At 50.2% G+C, this 24,572-nt stretch overlaps 1 protein-coding gene across 1 annotated transcript in view; it reads right to left on the bottom strand.

Moving 5' to 3' along the window:
- Positions 1 to 13,174, bottom strand: part of PRRX1 (paired related homeobox 1) — a 40,672-nt gene extending 27,498 nt beyond the window's left edge. Inside the window, exon 1 of the mRNA XM_064454603.1 lies at positions 12,547 to 13,174. Coding sequence (XP_064310673.1) covers positions 12,547 to 12,787 — 241 coding nt within the window. The 5' untranslated portion in view covers positions 12,788 to 13,174. The remainder of the gene's footprint in view (positions 1 to 12,546) is intronic.
- Between the last annotated feature and the right edge of the window lie 11,398 nt (positions 13,175 to 24,572).

Raw genomic sequence — 24,572 nt, 5'->3', positions numbered from 1 at the left:
GTGTCTGATGTTCACCCTTTGTAGCTCTGCAGAGGTTTTCCTATCTCTGCTATTCCTAACAGCAGGATTTTGCAGAGGGGATTGTCCTATAAATGAGTGTGGCAGCTGGTTCACATAAGGGCTGGAGTTACGATCAGAGATGAGGACATTGCTTTTCTTTTGTGTTTCTCACTATGTTTTGGTTCAAACCTGTAAACAGACTCACACTGAGTGGATCTGCATTCTCCATCTGGTCCTGTGATCCAATTTCCTGGCAGGAATATCCCTGACATCAAATTGTGCAGGAATGCTGCAGCGCGTCCATCCGTCCCACGGCCAGAGCCGAGCTATTCAGTTTGCCGGTTTCTGTACAAGACCCAGCCATGGCGTTTCACCCAGTTACCCTGCTAGTGAAACCAATAAGCAGCTCTTCAAAAAGGACTTCCAGACATTCATGGATGGAGAAGCAAATGCTCTCCTTCACAGTTATTTCTAGTGGTTACATTGCATCTTACAGTTAAAAAAAGGCATGTTTTCTACCTCCTTTGAATGCATGTCTGGCTTTTGCTCCCAGGCACTGGCTCTTGTTCTACCTTTCTCTGATGGATTAAGGAGGAGGAAAAAAAAACAGACCTCTTCCTAGAGAGTCACAGACATGGGGATTAAGATCCATCATCACAAGTGTCTGGAATGACTCCTGGCATTGCACAGCCTGAGAGGGACAGTGATTTGTCACACAAGCAAAACGGCTCCCACTTGGAGTGGAGACTGGGGAAGCAGAGCAGAGAATAAAGGCCTTCTGAGGAAGCCTGGAGAGCAGTGCCGTAGCTGTAGCAAGAGGGACTGGGGGATCCCAGCACCACTGCCAGCAAGAAAATCAGAACTCAGCAGCCGCCTCTGCACAGTGTGCTCTGACCCTCTGAGAACAAGGCGTCCTCTTCACTTTCTCGCTGTAACCTCCTCCAGGCACAGACTTTCTCTGGCTGGAGGAGCACACAGCTTTCACAAAGGCAGACACGAATCTGCCCAGACTGATGAAGGGCAGCTTTTCGGGGTGCTTTTCTTGCTACTCACAGACTAGTTTGTCTTTTCAATCACACCAGCTACTTCCAGCCCAGAATGCCTAAGCCAAAAGGCACTTCTAGGAAATCTGTTGCCTGGTTTCCCAGCAGTGGGTCACCCCCGGTGAGTATGTCCCTTCCCCATCCACCAGTTGAACACAGCATAGCAACCTCCTTGGAAAGCGGGGGAAAACTGGAGATAGCACCATTGTGCTGGCCAGGACAGATGAAATGCAGGGTTAAGCACACAGGCACGTTCCCACTAAAATCACGCAGCCACTGAAACTTGGGGGAGGGACTCCCTCCCAAGCCAGGACAAGCTCTACACTGTTTATTCCTTTACATGTTTGTCTCCATCAGATCTGTGTTTGGGGTCTCCACAGCATCCTCACACCACCACTTCCAGGGTTTCCTTACCCTCACTAGACCTGGGAGGATTTCCCTACTGCCTCAGTTACATCTCCCTTGCTGCAACAGAAGTAGGTGGGCTTGGAGATCAGTTTATATCCTCCTCTTCTTGAGCTTAAGCACCTCTTCTTTTGTACTAAACTGGATGCTGGAGCTCTCCTTACTGCTTTTCTTCTCTGGACTTTTTTTGACTCAGTTTGTGTCTTCCTCAACACGTAACGTGCTCGTCCAAACAGAGCCTACCTGGAGCCCTCTCCACAGCTGAGCACAATGAGAAGCAGAACTACAGGAGGCACTGGCAGTGAAAAACATCTGCCTCTCCTCATAAAAATGCAGCATTTTGCATTGTGCAGGAGAGTTGGTTCAAGGCCAGGTGAGCAGATTTGCAAAGGGCACAGAGCCACAGCACGCTTCAGTGTAAGCTCCTTATGCCAAATTCCCCCCGCTTTATGAAGGCAGCAGGTTGACACCAGCGGCTCCTGTACTGCCCTCCTTATGGGGCACCACACAGAAGCGCTCTGGGCTGTGACATGGGGGAGGTCTGCTCTGTAAGCTCATCAATGGAGTGAGAGCAGCCACGTCTCCCAGTGAGCCCAATTTTCCCCACTGGGAATGACTGGTAGAGATGAGACGGATCTGTCCCATCAGGCGCCTGTGACTGGACCTTGCAGAGCATGTCCCGTGGAGGACTGGCTCTCCTGCAGCTGGAGGGTTTGGCTGGTGGTGGGGCATTCAGAGGAAGGTTTAGCACCAAAATAGGTCATTAGCAAGCGACGTGGGGTTCTTCATTCTTCTCCAGGCCCCTAGTTTTCCTAAGGGGAATGCCTCAAAACCCTGGGGGGGGCGGGGAAGGAGGAATTTACAGTTCCCTTCCAAAAACCAGTCTTTGTTTGTTTGTTCGTTTTTTTAAATGATCGAGTAACTTGTGAATACATTTTCTGATGATTCCCACATCCTCCCAGCTGGAGAATGGTTCATGAACAGACTCCAAACTCTGTAAATGAGCTTGTTAGTCATAAGTCTTCAAACAGGCTTGATAAACAACTTTCAGCCTGCAGGATATTTATCAACCATTCTGCCTGCCTGGTCTCCCGACACTGATTTATTATTTACAATAAGAGATTCCTCTCCTAAATCACAGGTGATTGTTCTTAAAAAAAATATCTGTTAATCAGTAAAGAGAAACAATGAAAAACAAATCACAAACAAGCTATACATCGCAAGTGCTTATTCCTGAACAAGTCCCCTAGTTTCCATGAGATTTATCAGCAGTTGTCCAAGTGAAACAAACAGTAGGTAAAGATCTTTTTGGCCAAACCTTCAAGACCAGGCAATAGCCAAGAAAAAGAGCACGACCATCCCAACTAGCCGCTAGGAATTTCAATGCCTGCCACAAAATGCTGCAGGGACCTTCCAGCTGACCAGCATGTGCCACTTTTTGCATCCTTTGGGTTTGTGGAGAGCCCAAGCATCTCAAGATGTTCCAGAGATCCAAGTCGGCGTGCAAAAACCTGCCACCAAAAACCGTTTCACCCCATGGACAGGTTCATGTGGCAAACACAACTCACAACAAGGGCATGGGGTGCATTTGGGTGCACCTGAGCAGAAGGTGGGTTCCCTGCAGTAACAAACTTGCTGGAAGTTGTTCCAGTTCATGGAAGGGGATCTCCTCAACACTAATCAGTTAATTAACATGGAAGGTGGTTGATTCCTGAGACAGTGGCAGATGAAATTGCTGGGGCGATGTAGAGGGAGAAGAATCTTCCCGAATCACTGTTAAAGCCAAGCTTTTACATAATACACATCCGGCAGATTTCAAAACCCCTAGTTAGGGGCCAGGATCATACCCTTTTATATGGGTAGGAAAACTGAGGCACGGCGAGGTGAACTTGGCCAAGTTATGGCAGCAAGAATACAGGAGAAAAAGACCTCAAGACTCTCCAGCCAAGGCACTAAGGCATTTTGGAGCAATAAAAGACAGGCTGGGTCATCCTACTGGGCCATCTCTACTGACATTTGAAGGAAAAAAAGCCCCAGCATTTCAACTTAGATTTTGGGTGGAAGCCTTTTCTGGGTAGGCTGCTCCCAGTACCGGCAAACGCTGTACCCTACAAACCCTGCCCTGTGATACCCCCAAGCAGAGTGGCCCTACGCTGCCCAGGGAACACATGGAGCAGACAAATGCCCTCCCCAGCAAGCTGCCCTCTGTGTGTGCACAAAATCCAGACCTGTGTTTCCACCACCACCTTCGCTCCCCATCCCTGATCCACAGAGGAACAGACTCCCATCAGCACTCAGAGTGAAGGCAGCAGGATGCAGAACTTGACTCTGGACTGGTCTTGAGAGCTTTTTTTCTCTCTCCCTCACTACAAAATGACCAACACATTTGCTCTGACAAATTCAAGCACTCAAGACCAGACATGCTGCGCTATCAGCTCGCATCTAGAGACGTTCTTCCCAGTGCCAAAAGGGAGCAAACATGCTCAGGAAAGAGACACAGATTTGTCACCAGCTTTCTCCAGCACTGTCAGCATGGGAGTCATCCATCCCAAGCAGGAATTTGATGCTGGATTCACAAACCTCCGCTTCATCCAGGGGGAAATGCGACACTGTACAGGACACAGAAGGATAACGGGTATGAAGTGTTACTGGTGTTTCAAGCCACGAGGTGGGGAGAGTGCTGTAAAGCTTTACGGGAAACCAGCCCAGACTTCACAGGGACAGGAGCTGCCTGCAGAGCCACCGGCAAGGGCGGCCCTTTCTGCAGCACCAGGCCCAGAGCATTAACACTCTGTTTTCACTGTTACTGCTCAGGCACTTTTCCCTATTAAAGTCAAATCCATCCCCACAGAGCCCCAACTCTGCTGAGCTGATGTGGAGAAGTGACAGCTTTTTGAAAGCTGCAAGCACGATTTTTTTTTTTTTTTAAATGTGGGTTGTATTAGTGACGCTTCCGAAAAAGAGGATGATTTCCAGAAGCACCAAGCAGGTCTTCATGGCTTCTCCAGCACACCAGCTACAGCTCAGCCCAACTTACTCACCACTCATTCAGCAGCCACAAGCACAACAAAACTGAGAGCCAACAGCAGACTGCTAAAGACCCCCACAGGTTCAAAACCTACCCAATCTTGACTGGTCCAGCACCTACACTGGCTGCAAGAGAAGGCTGGAAGCTACTTGGATGCTGCCTTCTGCAGCCACCCACCCTGCTCCATCACCCCCAGGCACCCTGCTTTGTTCCCAATGCCCCTGGGACTGCAGGTCCCCTTCAGAGCTGGATGCCACTTTCCTTCTCAAAGCCTGCCCACTCAGCAGCTGCTACTGGCAATTTTGTCTTTCTCCAGATGCCCAGGGCCATGGATAATTTTGGTTTTACTTTGGTCAAAGAAGCCACAGGAGAAGTTCATCCGCCAGTGGGCTCAGAGCAGGAAGCAATGTCCCTAGGCTCCTGATTAATTCCAGTTCTCGGTGCAAAAGCAGTTTCGCTGCCTGAGCATCTCATCAAGACGCGGAGAGGGTCCTAGCCAGATACTGAGCGGCTCTTTGGACGTTTGCCCTGCCCAGCAGCCTCGCTGACTGGCTGGAGTTTCTCCTGTAGGAAAATTTCTCTAGCCAGAAATGGGGGAAAATTTGGGTGGAATATGAACTGAATACTGCAATAGGATGTAGTGACTTGTTAACAGCATAGCTGGCTCCTCTCACCTCTCTTCTAATCTTCCCTTCCAGGAACACAAGGCACCAGGATGTCCCGGGCTGCCACCCCAAAGCAAATGTTCACTTCATATGGGCATGACAAATCCAGACTGTCTGGAACAGTGCTTCAAACACTGGCATAACCTTTCCTCGGCCTCTGGAGGTGAGAGAGGAGCCCAGAAAGCTACATAAGCTGAAATAGATGCTCACTGGCTTGCTCATCAGGCCTCTCTTCCCAGCTTTGGCCTTCGCAGACTCATCTTTGCAGATGCCAGGCTTTCCATTGCAGGAGGTGGCCCTCAGCTTCAGGACTGCTGCTCCCTTCCCTTCCCAACCAGCATCCTCCAGATGCTGTTTTGAAAGAAACTTCTCTCAAAATTACACCACCATAGTCCCAGCAGACATGTAGTGCACCTCTGCTGAGCTCTCATCCCTACCTCACAACAACTTCCAGGGCTACGTGGTAGAGGCCAGCCAGGTCCAGCAGAAAGAATACAGGAAGGGAAACGGCAGGTTAGGTACATACTGCACATTTACAGATCAATAAGTGAATGACAAACGTGAGCAGGGCCAGCAAATCTAGGTGATATAACTGCAGGACTGCCCTAGAGGACCCTCAGACCGCTGGCTGTAAGAGCGCTGCAGTCACAACACAGGGTGACAAAGGACAAATCCCTACAGACCCATGCTCTGGGGCTGGTGGCACTGATGTCTGTGAGCTTCCACTGACACAGTCTATAATGCAGAGTCTCCATAGAGACTCTCCAGTGGCTAGTAAGAGGTTGAATTTATGCTGCATCTCCCCCTCAGGGGGAGGCACAACTATCATACTTCTCCACACTCCACCAGACTGCCACAAAACCCACTGGGATTTCACACCCCTTCGAGCTACCTGCTCTCTCACCAGAGCAACCAGTGGGTTCAGAAGATATTTACCATGTGCAGCAACTATAGAACAGTTTTTTCTTGGGGGGACCAGACTAAAAACCTATGCTCTGTGCTCCACCACCCAAGCACGAGTTGAAACCTTTCTGTGCCCTGTGTGTAAAGCCATGAGGACAGTTCAAACAGAAAGTCAGATCAGAGCCTTGGACAACAGCTCCTCCAGCCAGGCTGTGATGATTCTCACTTCGCATCTCCATAATCTGCCCCAAAATCCAATCCAAGCCTCCTTCAGGAAAGCCGAGTAGGGTGGGGAACCAGCAATGCAGTGATTCATCCTCCCCAGAAACAGAGGCTCAATTCTGGAATATTGTGACACTTGGTAAATACTCGTGATGTACTTCATTATGCAATGGAGGCCCAGCAGGAACACGGCTCCCTCAGGGCTACTTAATATGGGTTTCAAAACGATTAAATATATCATAAACAACTTGCAACCAGGAATAAACACCTATAATCCCATCAAGTCATCCTGGTGATGTCAAAAACCATGGGAGGAAACTCAGTAAGTGGGGTGAAAAAAAAATATCCTTGAAGGAATTATGATCCTGTCAGCCCATGTCTGCCTTGTCAGACACTCAACTCTCCCAGCCCCTCCCGCTTATACTCCATCCACGCTCTTGCTCTTTCTTTCCAGGCTTCCTAACGTCATGTATTTTGATGCATGTTGCACCTCTGCTGAAAGGGAAAAGGATCATGCCCCTGAATGCAGACAGCAAAACTGTTTCATGCCTGTGCAGAAATATTCTACCGGCCCAAAAACAAAGAAGTTTTTTGCATGACTCAAGGCTGCTGGTCAAGTCTTTAAACACTAATACTCATCAATTGGCATATGTATAAGTGGTCCATTGAATTGCATGCAACAACCCCTATGAGTAAGGATTGCACAAATTAACCCTGAGATAATATTTTCCCATGCGATCACTGCTTTATACCTCATCAAAAAGATGGAAAATAGACTGGCTAGTAGTGGAAACTCCGTGCAGATTACAGAAAGCTGATGTTCATTAAAAGCGTTCTAGCAGTTCAGACCAAACCTTTAAGTTTTATGAGAGATTTCAAAATCTAATTTTCATGGAAATGTTTTCATTACATTAAGGGGGGGGGGGAAGTAAAAACCTTCAGCAAAATCTTTTTCAAATTAAGAAGTTGGAAGCTTTGTGCAGATGGACTGAAAACACAAATACCGTCAGCAAATTATGAGACCATGAGAACCAGGAAGCAAAACTGATTATGATCAAAAAAAGTGAAATTCACAAACAAATAGAAGTCTAGTTTCGCCCGTCAAAAGGCGGGCAGCACGGCCAGCACTCGCAAACTGAGTCAGCTCCCTTCTTCAAATTCACATGGCTCTTTTTTCTTTGTTAATAACAGCACTTTGTCAATTTGTTTGCTTTTTGATGCCTTTTTTTTAAAGACTGCAGGTTTGTGACAGAGTCACATTTCCATCTTTTGTCTAGAGCTCTAGAAATTTATGTGAAAAACACAAAATGTTTTTCTACCTCAAACGGTAGGATTCAGGATGTAAGAAAAATATCCAGCGCTCTGAGATACTTGCCGGCATAACCATGCACCAGCCAGCCTGAGAGTGAAATTAAATAGATATGCCCAGGGAACATAAATGGAAAGAAGTTAATCAAACTTCTAACAACTGCTCTGCGATAGTTATCTGTCTGTCATTCAACCTTTACTCTAGTGAACACACTCACTCCTCCAGCAAGAAGCCGGTAGGATCCGCGCAGTACAACTGGCACACGTAAAGATTACTCCCGCAAAAAAACCCCAAGCTGTTGTATTTTTCACACAGATAACACAAACAAAAAGTGCCTTAAAAATAATATTGACCTGATCCTCAGTTTTTCCACACCAGATGCTGGAAGGGGAGGATTGGGTCTGGAAAGTCTTTCTTGGCAACACCTTGTAGGGATGCTCACCGCTGCCGGTGGGGTGAAGGGCACCGGCCGGTTTCCCTCTGTTATCTGTGGACATCAGCAACCAGCTGCTTCCTGCAGACTCTCCCTTTGCCCATCCAGCTATACAGGACAGGAGAAGAAGAAAAGAGCTGCTAGATTTAATCAATTTACGCTGCTTCCCTCCCTCCTCCCCCCTTCTTTGTACATCCTTGGTCTACAGTCTCAGCATCTTCTGGGTATAAAGTCTGTGTTTTACTAACAAAAGGGCCACTTAGTACTTCAAGATAAAGCAGAGGTTTGCGAACAAAACCCTGCAGTTGTCCCTGGTGCTTCCTCTCACGTTCACTCTCCAAGCAACTCAGCAGCCCAAAATTGCTTTTCACATTTCAGAGCAGTGGCAGAGCTCTTCCACCTTCTTTTCAAGAAGGCATTTGGGTTTTTTTGTGGGTTTTTGTGGGTTTTTTTGTGAAGGGTGGGGACCGCAGACAACCTCAGGATCAGCAAAAAAAAAAAAAAAAAGAGAAACAATTCGATGTTTGCACACACACTTCTACTCCTGCAGCAACCTCAATTGTTCTGATTAAAAAGGCAATTGAAGGATAAAAAAACACCATGTGGGAGCGGACCAAAGGTCCTTCAGCTCAAGATCCTGTCTCAGACTGCCAGTAAGGACACAGTCAGAGGATATAAGACCAGGCAGCAATGGAGCGATCTCTGCCCCAGTTCATCCTTCCAGTCCGAGATTCCCGGCTCCCTGAGCCGGACGCTGTCTCCACACACCGCTGCGGGGAAGAGCCATCCTCAGGCCCCTCTCCTCCCTGAATTTGTCTTGTTCTTTTTTGCAACCATTTCTATTTCTGTTCTCTGTAAATCCTGTGGCAACGAGATCCATCACCAAGCGACGTGCCAGCTGAAAAAGCCCTTCCTCGTGCTCTCAACCCGCTGCCTGACGCGAGGGGGCTGAGGCCAGCACAGATGCTCTGCTTGACCCAGCCTCGGCAAAGAAACTCACCTCCTCCCAGCCGCCCCGGCAGGGCGCCTGCTTCCTTCGGAAGGAGCAGCAGTGCTGAGGGGTCACGATGCCCGCCGAGACAGGAGTTGTGGGGAGCCGCAGGCAGCCTGCACCCCAGCTTTAATCATGAACCAGCCCCAACAGCCGACGGAATCTGCCAGCCTGGGAGAGAAGTGCAGCCCCCAAACTGCCACCGCTTTTATGAGGAGAAATTAAAGGACAGTAATAACTCCAATATGCAGAACTCGTGCACGTACTGGTCCAGAGCGGGGTTTATTCTTTCTTAACGAAAAAATCCTAGCATGGCAATTTTTCTTTTGCTGCTTATGCTTTCTCCACATCATTTTATGAGCTATCAACAGAGAGACTCAAACAAACCAGCAAAAAAAAGCAAGGGTCAAAAATGCCATCTTAAAAAAAAAAAAAAAGAAAGAAAGAAAAAAAAAGCTAATTGCTTACCAGCTCTGGATTTGGAGATTTAACCCTCCTCAGAGACACAAGCTCCAGGAACCCATACACCACCGACAGGTTTCTACCACCCCCAAAGAGCACAGCAGCAAGAGGAGCTGATTGCTGGGAAGCTCAGGAGGTCCCCTCTGTTGATCTGGGACCTGGATTTTCATCCCAGTTTTAGCTGGAGTCAGAGAAAGCCCTGCTACCAAAGGAAGAGTTGGTTGTGTCTTAACAGGTGGTTTTGCAATGAAGAGGAACTCGGACTGCAAAGTCTTCGCGGCTAAGCGGCAGAGGCAGGAAGGTTTGCTGCGAATTATATCAGCTTTTAGGGTATGGTTTTCAGAGTTGAACTGAAGTCAATGAGAGTGACAGCTTCACAGCACCACTGAAAAATCAGCTCCTTAATACACTGACAGCTCTTCATGTAAATATTACAATCACAGCTACTCCCAGGGATGTTGGTTTTTTCTTTTTAATAAAAGAAACATTTTCTCCTGAACCTCTTTCAATTGAACTAGTGGTGAAATAGTTCCTTCGATCTCAAATGTTTAAATAAAGCCTTTTGTCATTTCTGCGTCAAACTTTTTCCCTTAATTTTGGATTACAAAACCAGCACCAATAATCTAGCTTTTTACTTCAGTTTGGGACAAAATCAGTGCCAAACTAGCTGACTTTCCTCCAGGTTGGAAGAGCGTTTTTAGTATTCTTGAGACATTCCACAATTTCTTCAAATGGCTTTTATCTTCTCTCCCTTAGCAACGTGGAGAATAACCAAGCCCTGTGTTAGCTTTTCCACTGAACCAGCTATCATTTTTCACTGAGAAAAGCTCATACCTCTGTTGCACTGCCTAGCTCCAGCACAGTCCTCTTCCTGCACGGATTGCAAACATTTCACAGAACACATGCAATAGGTAGGGAAACTGAGGCACAGACACTCACGGGATCTGCTAAATGCATCAGTAGAAGAGCCAGAAAGCCCAGATGACAGCTGTGCCCAATAAACCAGAGAGAATTTACACCCCCCCGCCCTTTTTTTTTTCTTACTTTAGAATACTTTAAAAACTTTCTAATTCACTGCAGTGGCATTAAAACTTTTACAGCACTCAGAAAACTTATAATTTATTTGAAGCTGTAGTTTGGTCCCTGCTTGGCAATGCTGGCTAGGAAACATGCCCTCGGACTGGGATTTTTGGTCCTTTTCATGCTCTAAGAGCAGGGTGGGCATCGGGGAAACACAGCCCCTCTTCCCCCGGCTGACCGAGCTAGCACCAGAGAGCTCAGCAGTTGGCGAGGGGCAACATCAGGGTCCAAATCGGGTCCAAATAAAATATGATAAAACCGAGGGGGTGGGGAAGGAATGAAAGAAAAAAAACCCAGTTGTCTACATAACTTGTTGGTTATGTAGGGGACTTTCTGGCTGCAGTATTGCGGCGCAGGGAGCTGAATCGGGTAGGAACAATGATCACCGCTTTCTCTGCTAAAATATACACCTTTAGGATAAGAAATCGCATTTTTCCGGGTCCTGGGAAGGGAAATTTTTTAGAGAAGCCTCCCAGCAGCGGTCGGTCTGCCAGCGGCGCCCCGGTCCGGCTCTCCGGGAGGGAAGGGAGCTGCTCCCGCAATAAACCCGCCGCGGGATGATGCTTCCCCACCCGGAGGAAATGTCTTGCCGGGGTTAATCTCGGGGATCCCACGGGTGGTAGTGTAAGGAGCGGCTGCTTTTTGGAAAGTTACCCCTTTCCCCAGACCAGTTTCTTTCGGGATACCGAGAAAGCCACGTCGGATCCGCGGGGAAAAACTGGGTCGGAGGCAGCTGCCGGCGGAAAAAAACCAAAAGAAAACTAAAAACAAAACAAAACTAAAACCGAACGAAAAATACGATTGCAATTTTCGTTCGCTTTTCGGTGGGCTTTTTTTCTTTTTTTTTCCCCGCCGGCAGGGCAACACCCCCCGGCCCGGGATGGGGGTGGCAGTCCCTGGGAAGGCAGCCCGTGCCCACAGCCACGGCCCCTGCCCACCCCACGGGAGATACGGCGGGGGCGGCCGCGGCCAGCCCTTACCCACAACGAAAATCGCGGCCAGTCCCTGAGGCCGGGGAGATAGATATATATATATTATTTTTTTTTTAAACGGAGAGCAGAGGGAGGGTAAGGGGGGGGATTCGCTGGCCCCGCACACCCACCTCACCCCGCTCCGCCTCGCCCTTTCGGACAGCGCTGCCCTTGGGAAATAATGAGCGGCGCTTGGAAAATGCCGCGCAAGCCGGCGCCCGTCCCCTCCGGCCGCCGGGCTGTTGGTTTACGGGTTCCCAAAGCGAGAACCCGTTAGGACGGGCCGTTCGGAGGGCAGATCTGCTCCCTGCCCTGCCCGGTTCAGGTCCGCACCGGGCGAACAGGGGCTCGGGGAAGCGGGTACCGGCGGCTCCGCTTTGCACCCCCGGGCTGTTTGCGAGCCGCGATGCTGCGGGCGGGTCGTCGGACAATTGTCCGGTCCCCATCCAGACCCCCGAGCGGTTTCCCGGCGCCGACGTCGGCGCCGGTCCCAGCTCCGACGGGACGGGCGGATGGATGGAGAGATGGATGGATGGATGGATGAAAGGAGGGAGGGATGGCGGCTCAGCCGCCTGCCGCGTCTCGCCCCGTTTCGCCAAGCCCTGTGCTCGGTCCCCCGGCAAGCGATGGAAAAGGGGGGCTCAGCCCTCCGGCCCGATCCTGCCCGCCCCCAGGTCCCCCGAAGGCAGAAGAAGCCGGGCGGCGCAGCGGCAAAGGGCAGCTCGCCGCTCCCCTTTTCCCGGGACGCGGCTGGGGGAAAACAAGCGTCTTCGCACGCCGCCGAGGGCTGGGCGGGGGGCAGACGGCCGCGGGGGGCTCCCCGCCCGGGCACGGCGAGGAAGGCCGGCTCAGGAAGCGGGACCTGCCGGCGGCTCCTCCAGCCGCTTCCCGGCGGGAGCCCCCTCGGGGCCGGCCCCGGCCGCCGCCGGTTGCTCCGTCCCGGGATCCCGGCGCACGTCGAGCGGCCGCAGCGGCCCCTCGCCCAGGGGAGGGATGAAATGGGGGGGGGGGGGGGGCAGTGTCTCCGCACTTACTGTCCTGCTGCGGGGTATCGCTGCCGCTGGTCAACCCGGGGGACTCCAACAAGCTCCGGCCGGGCTCTCCGCCGCCCTCGTCCGCCTGGGCGGCCACCATGTCGCCCGCCTCCTCCAGGTCCAGCAGGTGACTCACGGAGAAGTTCTTTTTGGCTTGTAAATTGTCCAGGCCGGCGGGGCCGTCGAGGCGGGCTGGCAGCAGGGCCTGCCTCTCCATGGCGTGGGCATAGCTGGACGCCATGGTGTCGAGCGGGGCTTTTCTGCCCTCGCCCCCCCCGGGCGCCCACCGCCCCCGCTCCCCCCCAGCCGCCGGCCCTTCCAGGGGGGGACGCGCAAGGACCGAAGGCGGTGGCGGCTGGGGGGGGCGGGGGGAACGGGACGGGACCCGACGGCGGCGGGAGGGGAAGCCCGGAGGGGAGCGGGTAGGGCCGGGCTTAAAACATGCCGGAGGGGAGAAGGCGGCGCGGCCGGCTCGGGGCGCCGGGACGGCAGCGGGGGCGCGGGGAGCTGCCGCCGGCCGGGAGGCGCAGGGTGGCTGTGGGGCCGCTGGGGCGGTTGCGCCCCGTCCCTCCGCCTCCGCTGCCGGCGGCTCCCCTCCCCTCCCTGCCTCCCTCCGCCCCGGCCCTGCCCTCCCCTCCCCGCCGCCCCGCACTTCAAACGGCGGAGGCGGCTCCGCGGCGTTTCGGACACGCCGGGCAGCCGGGGGAGGACGGCCCGTGGGACGCCCCCCGGGACAGGGGTGGGCAGTGCCGACCCTGTCGCGATCCTCAGCTACTGGGAGGGGGGGAGCCCTCGGTTGAGGGGTACAAAGGAGGTGGGGGGGGTCCCCACCTGAGAGGAGGGTGGGTACAGCTCTGGGGAAGGCTCCCGGGGCAGAGGAGAGGAGGAGAAGGGGAGAAATGGCGAAAATGAGAAATGCAAATGAAAAAGTGACAAAGAGAAAGCGTGAACAGGAGAGAGGAAGAGCAAAAAAACAGTGAAAGAGGAAGAAAAAGTGCAACAGAGAACTAAGAAAGAAAAGACAGACCAAAAGGAGAGCAAGAGCAGAAGAAAAGCAGGGGGGAGGCCAAAAAGAGAAACACTAAAGAGAAAAAGACAGGAGGAGGACACACTCAGAGCTCCCCAGGCCAGCAAGCATAGAGGCCCTAGGAGTTTGGTATGGCCCCTGTGGCCAAGGGCAGGTAGGGGTGCAGGGAGGTATCCCCAGACCCCTGCAGAAGGGCCCCAAGAGCAGCAGGGCTGGCAGTGAAGGACAGGATCCTGGGGGCCAGGAAAGGCCGCTTGGAGCCTGGGCTCTGAGCTGCCACAGCCAGCCCAGAATTTCCATCCCCCCTGATCTGGGGAAAGAACATTTGATGCCATCAAAGGGCTCCAGATTGAAAACAGATGTGCTTCCCCAAGCCTCTCCATGCATTTAATTAAGGCACAGGCATGGAGGAGACATTTCCATCATTAGTTTGCTTTCAGGTCCCCCCTCCTCTGGTCCTGGTTTACCCTTAGCAGTCTCAAAGACCCAAATGAGCATGGCAGGGCTGAGGGGCTTTGCTGTCCATGGCTTGGGGGTGAGCAAAGCTGGTGGGCACAGGCTGGAAAGGCCATGAAAAGCACTGGGACAAGGTTGCATGTGTGTACAGAAATGTGTGGGTGTATATATACCCAAAAATGCTGTGTATGCATCTATGTACAGAGTGGTGTGTGCCTCACTGCCTACTGGCCTGGCCCTTCTGCTTGTTGGAGCATTTGAATATGATGTCTTGCAGTACATACCTGCATGTGTTGGATGGGGAAGGAGCCATGTCTTCACGTGGGTGTGCAGGGCTGCATCTGGCTGGCTTTTGTATGCTGACATCTTGCACCCTGGCTCTCAGGATCTCCGGGTTTAGGCACAGCAGGGTGGGTGGGTGTACGCTCTGAAGAACGGTTATCTGTAGACACTCCTGTGGGCTGCCCAGTGCATGAAAAACCCCTTCCCAGAGTTTTGGCCATCATCTTTCTTGGTGAGCTGGGTTTTACTTTGTCCCTGTTCTTCAAATGGATGTTGCAGCTGACCTGGCTGTTCTGAGTGGGTGCTGGGCCCAGCCATAAGCACCTCTTTCTACTGGGGAAGGCATGGGGGAACTGCTTTTAGCCCCATGGATCCTCTGCTGGGGGGGTGACAGCAGAAACCAGAGCAAGAGCTCTTGCCATCTTCACTGATATTCTCATTGACAACCCTGGTAAGAAGTATTTCTTCTTAGATCTCCCTATGCCTAAGGGAATCATTCAGACAATCCTCCCTCCCAGTCTCAGAGTTTGGGAAAGCAGCCCAATACCAGCAGATGCCCTGGAAAGTTGGTGGGTGAAAACATGTTGATGCTGTGGGTGACCACATCACCATGTTTGCATCTGCTACAAAGGGAGAGTCTCTCCTGCAAGGCGATAAAGGGGCCCAGCTCCAAGACTGGCTACTGTGGCTTTACCCTCAAGTGAGCCAGAGGTGCTCCCTATACATATAGCACCCACAGGCTGAACAGCAACATGGGATGCCAGATTCACATTCTGGAAATGGCCTGAACACCTACTTTCCCAGATGCCTCCTGCAACACACCTGATTTTCTGTGACTGGGTGGGAGAACTCTGCTGAGGGACAAGACGAACCTAAGTGAAACTCTACCAACTCTGTCTGTCTCAAAAGAAAGAGGGTTATGAACAGTGGGAGGCCTCCAACACCATACAAAGCACCACAGGGTTGTGGCTCTTCTTTCAACTTGCTATGACCAGGCAGGCCCTAGGCCAAGGCATGCCTGCAGTGTGGAAATGAGTGTGGTAGGAACCCCCTGGGCTCCAAGAAGGTGGTGACTATTCTGACACCTCAGATAGTGAACTGCTTCTCTCCCTAAATCATCTTTAGTGCCTTTAGGACCAAGCTAGTCTTTCTAAGCAATGCCGCCCTGTTCTGCATGTGCCAGAGGGCAGAATTAGTGCAGTATCCATGATACTCTGCTCCATGGAGAGCATGGTTTCCCTATAGACAGCCTAAGTAAGGTAGAAGTAGAGATAGTGCCAGGGGAAAAAAATCCCACAAGGAGAAAGTACTGGAACACGCTCTTTGTAGCAGGATGTCTTCTTGTAGTTGGGATCAGCCCAAGCTTGTGGGAATGGGTGGGATGGGTGAAGTGACCTTGCAGGAAATAAGTCACATGAGAAGTGATGAACCAAAGTGACCCACAAAGATCATGAGCAAGACAAACAGAAAAGAAAGAATTAGAAAGATGAGGAGAGGGAGGGGCTGAAGGACATGCTCTCTGAGCTCCTGGATGAACAAGCCAAGGGGTCCCAGAGCCCTGGATAGCTGCAGATCTCAGCCTGCCACTAAACAGAAGTAGGACCATCTTTACAGGACAAGCATGAAACATCCCTTCATTAGCTGTTTGCTTTAACTTGATTAAAAGTTTTAGAAAACTTCAGGTTAGAGTACAGGCAGATATTATCACCTTACCTGTATGCTCAAGGGTACTGCCTTCTAGAATTCATCTTCTCCCCCTCCAGCCACCAGCACTGAAGGCAGAAGAGGATGGGACATTTGCCACCCATCCCAGATGCATGAGTTTCTTCCTGTGTGAGTGTCCAACAGCCAACCCATTCACTCGCTTTAGGGTCTCCAGGCATTTCTGCAGGATAAATAGCCATAGGACAGGTGTAAGCCACACCATGGCCTGCTGAAATCCAAAGATCTCAACAAACTTCCCCTTTTCAGATGGGGAAACTGATGCAAAGGCAGCTTGTCCATCACATCCAAAGAGAGACAATAGGATACTCCAGTTCCCGAGGCTGTAAAGGACACCCATACTACAGATGGCTCGTAACAGCAAAGGCACACACCATTTCAAAACCCACAGGGCACCAAGTAGTTAGACATCTCTTTCCCACCTCACCACTAGCCTGGTGTCAAGCTGAACGGACAGCTACTGTTCCCCACCACCCTCCCATCCTACCTTTCCTCTCCCACATGTGCCTGCCTGGCAGCTTCTCACAGCCCCAGTCCTCCATCTTCCCAGGTTGTCCAGGGAATGGTTGCCTCCTGTTCATGCTCCCAGCAAGGCAGGGACCTCTGAGCCTCTGCTGCCGGGGAGACAGAGGAAAAGACCAAAGGTCCTGAAACAGCCAGGAATCTGCTAGGTAAAGCACCCACAACTGAAAGGCCGAGCCTTACACTGCAGACAGCAGCTAGACCCCAGTTTGGTTCTTCCTGCTCCCAAAAGTGGTGATCATTTTGAAGGAGATCAGTGAGAGTCACCAGCTGGAGCCCTGCCTCAAAACCTATCTCCTATGCTGTGACCACATCTGATGCTCAACGATGAGGCAGAAACCACAAACTCTCCTGTTCTCCTTCCCCCAGTTGCATATCAAGAAGGGGAAAGCCAAAGATCTGCACCTCTGCAGATGACCAGCACATTTGCTTCTGCTTTCTTTTCTCATAGAAAATTACAAGCTCAATCTGCAGCGTCAGTGAGAAAAAACTCAAACTTGATCATTTGCCCCAGTTCCTGCAAGTTCCCATGAAATCATGCACTTGGAAGTTCCTGTGGTTCCCAGCTCCAGTATATGGGCTACCAAAGTATGCTATAAGCCCTCAGAAATGTTCCCCTCACCATCTCATCTGTCCAAACAGGGAGCTTCCTAACACATACAGCCAGAGTCTTGGTGCCAGTTTTCAGGTACAACAAAGATCTGACAACCTTCCCAAGGGTGTTGCAGCCAACAAGAAATACTTAGAGCAGATAGGCAGCTGGGCAACACTAACATCTCTGGAGCAGGTCAGAGAGGGGGAGAGCTGCTGTGGCCCATAGTTTGGAGTCACTCAGCCAGCAGATCACAGAATCACAGAATGGTAGGGGTTGGAAGGGACCTCTGGCGATCATCTTGTCCAACCCCCCTGCTTGAGCAGGTACACCTAGAGCAGGGGGCACAGATTTTTAATATACCAAGAGAAGGAGACTCCACAGCCTCCCTGGGCAGCCTGTTCCACTGCTCTGTCACCCTCACAGGAAAGAAGTTTTTCCTCACATTCAGGTGGAACTTCCTGTGTTCCAACTTGTGCCCATTGCCCCTTGTCCTGTCGTTGGGCACCACTGAAGAATCTGGCCCCATCCTCTTGACACCCACCCTTCAGATATTTATAAGCATTGATAAGATCCTCCCTCAGTCTTCTCTTCTCCAGGCTGAACAAACCCAGGCCTCTCAGCCTTTCTCATAAGGTAGATGATCCATTCCCCTGATCATCTTTGTAGCTCTCTGCTGGACTTGGTTAGTGGGATGCAGGAAGGCACCAAGCACTGATTAGGCCAAACCGTCGCCTGCTCTGCTCCCACATTCAGCTCTTCTGCACTAGCCACAATATCACACACCTTTCCAGCATAGACTACACACTTGTTTCAGGTGCCCTAAATATCCTCTCTTGTACCTCAGGTGAAAAAAAATAAAAACAGGCAGAAGAACCTGTGGAGGCTGTGACACACAGGTGTGCATTCTCAGCTGTCTAATAATATCATAGCACTCAGGTGAGGCATTTTGTTCAGTGAGGAAGTAGTTTGGGTTTCTCTTCCCTACCTTATTTTCATGAAACTTCTCAGCATGTGATGTCTTAAAAGCCCTTTTTCGATCTGCCAAATTTGTTTCATCCTAGCAGTTTAAATATTGCAGGAGGGCAGCAGGGAGAAGGAGGAGCTAACAGCCAGTACCATTGCACAGGCTTGTGCTTCTAGGAAAGCTGATCAAAATGCACACACAATTTATTACTGCTTGGCTATTCTGATCCATGCTGGGTACCCTCCAGCACCACTCTCCTGAGGGCCTTGGCTGGACCACAGCAGTTCAGATGGGTCATTCAGAAGACAGGAGGGCACAAGCAATGCTTACTCCTCTCCTAGGCCCACAGTGACAGCTACTTTGGAGAGGGAGCACTCCAAGATACACCTCCACGCTTTTGCACCCCAAAACATCAGCCACAGGTCCTTAGGGGCAAGCTGATGAGAGGATCAAATCAGAGCATCTCTCTGCTGCTGGCCACTTCTCAGGCTGCATCCATACTGTCCCGTCCCTTGCCCAGCCCAGTGATATCCCCACTGCTGGACTCCGTTGCTGATGTCTGTGTGCTGGGGAGCCAAACCAGAACTCTGCTGCCCTGGAAACTTTTCCTCCCATCACCCTGTTGTGCTGGTTCACTGAAATGTCTGGTCTCAAGCTCCTTTGTGCTTGCTCTGCCCAGAACTACACAGAGTTGGAGACACAAAGCACCTGCAGGAACATGCATGTGTATATTGGTGTATCACCTTACATGTGTGTGAGCACTGGGGTATGTATGCACACATGCAAGTCTGGAGCCAGACCTCTCCCCTACAAACTCCTGCTATGCACTTCGGCCAAATCTCCCTCTTTTCTTCCTTTCTTCCCTGCACAGAGGTGTGTTACTAGATCTGTGGGGATCAGGTAGTCTACAGTCATTTCAAGCTGTAAACTCAACATCAGGGTTTCTTTTAATCCCAAACATCTTGATATCATCTGGAAATGCCATGAGCAGTTTATAATTAGGCTTTAGCATGCAGATTAATACCAGCAGCTCCAGGGTGAACAGACCATCAGAGTCTAATCAAAGCTTAAATGGGGCAGCAATTTAAAGCTGAGATTTATTATTCCTCTGCATAATATTTCGAACCAGGGGCTGAGTTCACATCACACACAATCATTCCTGGAAGTGCTATCACATCTCCAGTCAGAGCGAGGTGGCTTGTTACTGGTTCATGGGAGTGATAAATACTAGGCTACAGGAACTTATTTAGGAATATCACAGCATTGACACTGTATGAGATTTAGAACCTGAGGCAAGAGAGCACTTGCACATATGCATAACGCATGGGGCTCCAGCCCCATGTGGATGGTGGGGCAAGGCCACGCACTTACATTTTTTTTTGCTGGGCACCAGTTGTAATAGGGGAGGTGACCCCAGGATACCAGCTAAGGGGTTCTCTGTTTGCCATCTCCTCTGGCCACGTGTGGGTGGGGGTGAGGAAGGATAGAAAGGTATGCGTTACTCAACACGGGAATAAAGCCACCTCACAGCAAAAGAACTATCATGGGAACTGGCACCATGTAGCAGGCTTGGTAGCATGCTCAGCTGGGGGGGGGGGGGGAGTTCTGGGCCAAATACAGCCAGGTAAATCTCCTCCTGAATAGTATTTCTGCAAAGTCCCATCTGGATAGCCCCGAGTCTCAGAGGTTTGATTTTCAGGGTAGAGGCAGCTTGGCTGTCTGTGCAGCACCTGGTAGGAGTTTTCACTAGCAGGGCTCCTACCTTTTCCAACCTGCCTTGCCCAGACCTTCCCCCACCCAGTTAGGGCTGGAGCCCTTCCCTAGCCTTGTCATTTATAAGACACAAGTGGAGGAGGGGGCTGGGAGGGTGCAAACTTGTTCATCAGTCTGTCTGTACAAGTCCCAGTTTTTAGATTTCAAGACAGTTTCAACAGTTGCCACCTAGCTTTCAACAGAGATGACAAGCACATTCACCAGCTGGCAATGGTAAGATCTAGTTTCCTATTTTCTTTTTCTACAAGCTTTCCACTCAGTGGAAGAGGGGCTATGAGGAAGGGAATGTCCTCATCTCCAGCCTGGATGGTCTGTGGATCTGAACTAGAGTTCAGCTCTTCACTTCTATGGCTTTGCTCTTGCTAGGGATGCCCATGTGACTATCAGCTCTGCCTCTGGCCCCCAAGGCTGCCTCTGTGGGAGGTGTGTGTCAGCACTGTCCTGAGATGATCCCAAGGGTCAGCACCATGGCTGATATGGATGGAGCAGGTGACAGACATCATGGCCTCTCAAGACAACATAAAATGGGGGTTCATGGATTCCATCAGGAAACCTCAGCAGTATCAGCACAAACATCTCCCCACCATGGCTTTGCTCCAGTGGCCAGGAGCCGTGTGAGCACAGGCTGACGGAGCACAGTCCTGCAGGTGGATGGCACTTGTCTTCATTGCACTACACCTGCTCCATCCCCTTCAAGGATTTCAGTGGGAGTTACCTGCCTCAGGAGCCAGGACTCTGCCTAGTAAGAAACCAGGCTGTGGCCCTTTCAGGTTGCCTACTCACCTACCATGGCTAGCTGGGGCACCAAGATGGCCACCAGGAACGCCCCCAGGCCAGCTAAACAGAGCTAGCCAAGATATATCAGGGCTAAGCCACGTGTTCCCAAGGGCTCAGATTCGAGCTGGCTCCAGAGCTGGCTGCGTAAGGAGCCGCCAGTTTGGATAAGCCAGCCGTTTTACTGGGGTTTTATTACCAGGCAGGGCAACAAAAGCACTCAGAGGTCACCCAGGAACTTTAATCAGCACTGAGGGTCACTGGATAGCAGGCTAGGCAGGAGGAGGGCAGGGCCCAGGGCACGCAAATAAATAAATAGATGTACTGAAACCACCTCTGTTCCTCCAAGTGATCTCTTCTTTCTCTCCCCTTCTTGATGCACATTATAAAGAGATCTGCTCTTTACAATCAGACATTCAAATGGCCCTGCTTTCCCCAGCAGAAACTCCGAGATCTCCTGCAAATTTAGCTGAGAAGTTTATCCACAAGGTTTGATTATTTATTTTATTTTCTTTAATCCCTCACTGCTGGAGATGAAAGTTCAGTCTGCCGGACTGCTCTTGGGCTGGATATCAGATATCCCTAACTCCGGAGAGAGAAAGTGTCCCACCAGCTTCTCTCCCCTGCAGGAAAGAAAAAAAAAAACACAACAAAACCAAACCTCACATAATCAGAGTCTGGTCAGACAAATTGGCACCACTGTTTCGTCCTTTCTCCCTCCACCCCCCTTTCTGGAAGAGGACTAACCCTTCAGAGCACAGTCACAACTCACAAATGTTTGTGGGTATTATATTGCAAGAGGGAAAAAAAATTCCAAAGGAAGGTAACTGTTAAAAGCTTAGTCCCTCTCCCATGGAAAGCAGCTTTATGCATGTCCATAAATCTCCTTTGTAAGTGGTCATTAAAATTGTGTCTTGTTTAATTATTTTTTAATCTCATTTAAACACTTCTCATCTTGCAAACGAATGATGTCATTGGCAGGCCTAGTAATGAACTGAAAAAAAAATGAACCTTCTAATGTTTTGAGGGCTCTCTCAAAAAGCAAACATTTCAATACCAGTCTGCTAATGCAGCCAAATACTTAAGCATGTGCTTAACAACCAACTTGTATTTAAGTGCCTCGCTCCCATGGGGACATCTATCCACACTCATCTTCACACACAGAGGATGTGCTTAAAGTAAGGAGCATGTTCAACCTGTTGCAGGATGAGAGTCCCTGGGTCTGGTTGCTGAACTGTTGAACTACACATTGCATGGGCAACATGACAGAGACCCCAGAGCTTCTGCACATGGGTGCCCCGATCCGCTTGCTGATGGTCACCAGTCGTCCCTCTCCTTCTTCAGTCTTAAAACTGATGTCCTCAGGGCTTCCTGCATTGCTGCTTTCTTTCTAACAGGAAGCCCATCTCTTCTTTTTGCCCACTGTTCAAAGGACAAGGCTTTCTCCAGATGTCACAAAGCATGATTGTCACTAACCTGCCCGGCCCTTTGCGTCACAGATACACCCTTGACACCCAAAACGCCATCTGCTTGAAAGGCTCCTTGCTGTATACTTCTGTTTTTGGTTTGGGTGTGTGGCTGGGGTTTTTAGGTTTGTTTTTATTTTTTTTTTAGAAGCCGTTTTAATGAAGTGGAAGCAAAACCAAAAAGTCGGCGCACAAATGGGGAAAAATAAATGCAAAACTTGAAAATGAATAATTGGCGTGGTTTTAATTAAAAAGCAATTAACTGTTTCGGGGTGAAAAAGATGGGTTTGGGTTGACACCGTCTGAACCCTGGAAAGAGCATGTTAAGCTGTTCACCATGCTGTGGGTTAAGAAAATGGGAAATAAATACATCCCAGCCACTTGGAAAACTAAACCATCTTTAGGGCTCAGCTGTAAACTTTCTTCAGCAATTTATTAGAGTTCCAGAAAACACTTGTTGAGTAGCCTTGGCCTGTAATAAAGATCAGTCCTTGTTTGTTTGTTTTTGTAATGGGAACAAAACCACATCTTTTTCTTTCTAAAGTGGATAATTTAATTACATGGTGAGAAACACATTCATTGTCCAGAACACCCAGAGAAGATTGCCACGAAACTTGCAGTTCAGTGGAGAGAGGTGGGGAACAGAGCCAGCTGATACCCAGAATCAGTTTCAGGGAAGATTCCCTTGTTGGTGCGTCAACTTATGCTGGAATTGATGGTAGCATTGGGATTATCATTACAAACAGGAGGTGGAGATGGGTGCCTCTGCGTAAGGCAGTTCTTACCCCAGAGGATGTGGAACATGGGAGGGGTAAGGCAGAGGAATGAAAGGGAATGAGGGACAGTGAAGGGAAGGGACTTGTCTGGGCCACACAGCTGGTCCAAGGTGTCAGGGGGAGCTGAGCTCCAGCCCTCTGTTTTCAGCCTGCTATATGTGCTCACCGATTTGTCATTATTTCCTCCAGAAAACACAAACTCCAGGTTTGTGCCTCCACTGTCAGCAAGGAGTCTGTTGCATCCGTGTGTCAGCCCTGCTCCAGAAGCCCTGCTCAGCTGCTTGCTGACGCATTCTGCGTGCCTGGTAGGGGCCTCTTTCAGACCAGATCCAGTAAAATGGGTGTTGTTTGAAGGCAGAAAACCACCTCTGTCCTGCATCTCGCACCTGATCTTGTGCTCTCTCTCAAACTTAGCGCCAGCCCGAAAATATCAATGTTTTCTTTTAGAGGCTGAAACACTTCAACATTTCTTGCTCTGCAGGCTGTCACCCCTTCTGTGGGCACTTGTCCTGGCCTCAGTGGTAGGAAGCAGATAGTGGCGATGATTACAAGTACATCTGGAGGTGATACCTGATGAGAACAAGAAGTGCTTGTGAGCATCCGTCCCCAATGTGCTCCCATTCCTGGGAGGCTGCCTTGCAGAAAGAGAAACCGGAATTGATCCTTTAAAATCAGTTTTTGGTGGGCTTGGTTTGCCCACCCTCTGCAGGCAGACTGGCTCTGGGTTTAATGCTAGAAAAGTCCCTGAGCTGCAATAGCTGAAGGGGAGCACTATCCAGATAAGCAATTACCCAGTGCACTCTCCCAGGGACAGCCCAGCAATTATGGTCAGCAATAAAGAAATCTGATGGTTGTCAAAACGCAGACCCTCATTCTTCCAAGCTCTTCTTGAGGGGCACAATTAGCATGCTGATGTGATTAAAGCCACATTCAGCTCTGTGATAGGAGAGCCAGATGCACCCAGATAACTTCTCCGAAGCCAGCCGCTCAAAACTGAGGCGTTGGTTACCTGATTTGTAGCCAATCAAGTAGAAATCAACCATTCCTGTCCACATAGCTACATCATGCTGTTAAACAGCCAAACCCTCTTCTCTTACATGTCTTTGAGGGAGATGAAATCCATATGGCCCAGAGAGTGAGCACAGGCTAGGGATGGAAGGAAGGACAGAAACAGCATTTCTTCAGGACAGAAGACAATGGAAACATTTCCACTGATTCCAATAGGTTCTGAATCAGCGGCTGCAAACAATTTTCCTCCTAAACGGACTTCCATATGTCCAAAAAAGTCTCACAAGCACTGGAATTTGTTACAGAACAAACCTGTACTTTATTACTCTGCTCCCCGACTCTGAGTGTTTCTCCTTTTAAATTCCTTGGTCAGCCATTTCTGGGCTTTGGGGTTCGCTTTCGAGAAATGTGTTCACAAGTAAGGCAAATATTTTCCATGAAACAGAGAAAAGTCTCTCCCCCCATGCCCCCAGACTTCACTTTGCTCTGCTGGGAACTAATGTCTTTAACTCCATCAGAAAAGTAAGTGGCTTTATGTGCAGAGGAAAGCATGGAAAGGAAACCAAATCCACCAGACCTGAAACCTTCCCTGCTTTACAGATAGCCTCTGAAATGCAGATTTTCGGGCAAAAGCATAGCAAAGCTGATTTTTACCAGAAAT

Source organism: Phalacrocorax carbo, chromosome 6 (genome assembly GCF_963921805.1).
Source record: "Phalacrocorax carbo chromosome 6, bPhaCar2.1, whole genome shotgun sequence".
In the NCBI taxonomy this organism is placed as follows: Eukaryota; Metazoa; Chordata; class Aves; order Suliformes; family Phalacrocoracidae; genus Phalacrocorax; species Phalacrocorax carbo.
Note: the sequence above shows the minus strand (reverse complement) of the source record. Positions and strands in the feature narration are given on the sequence as shown.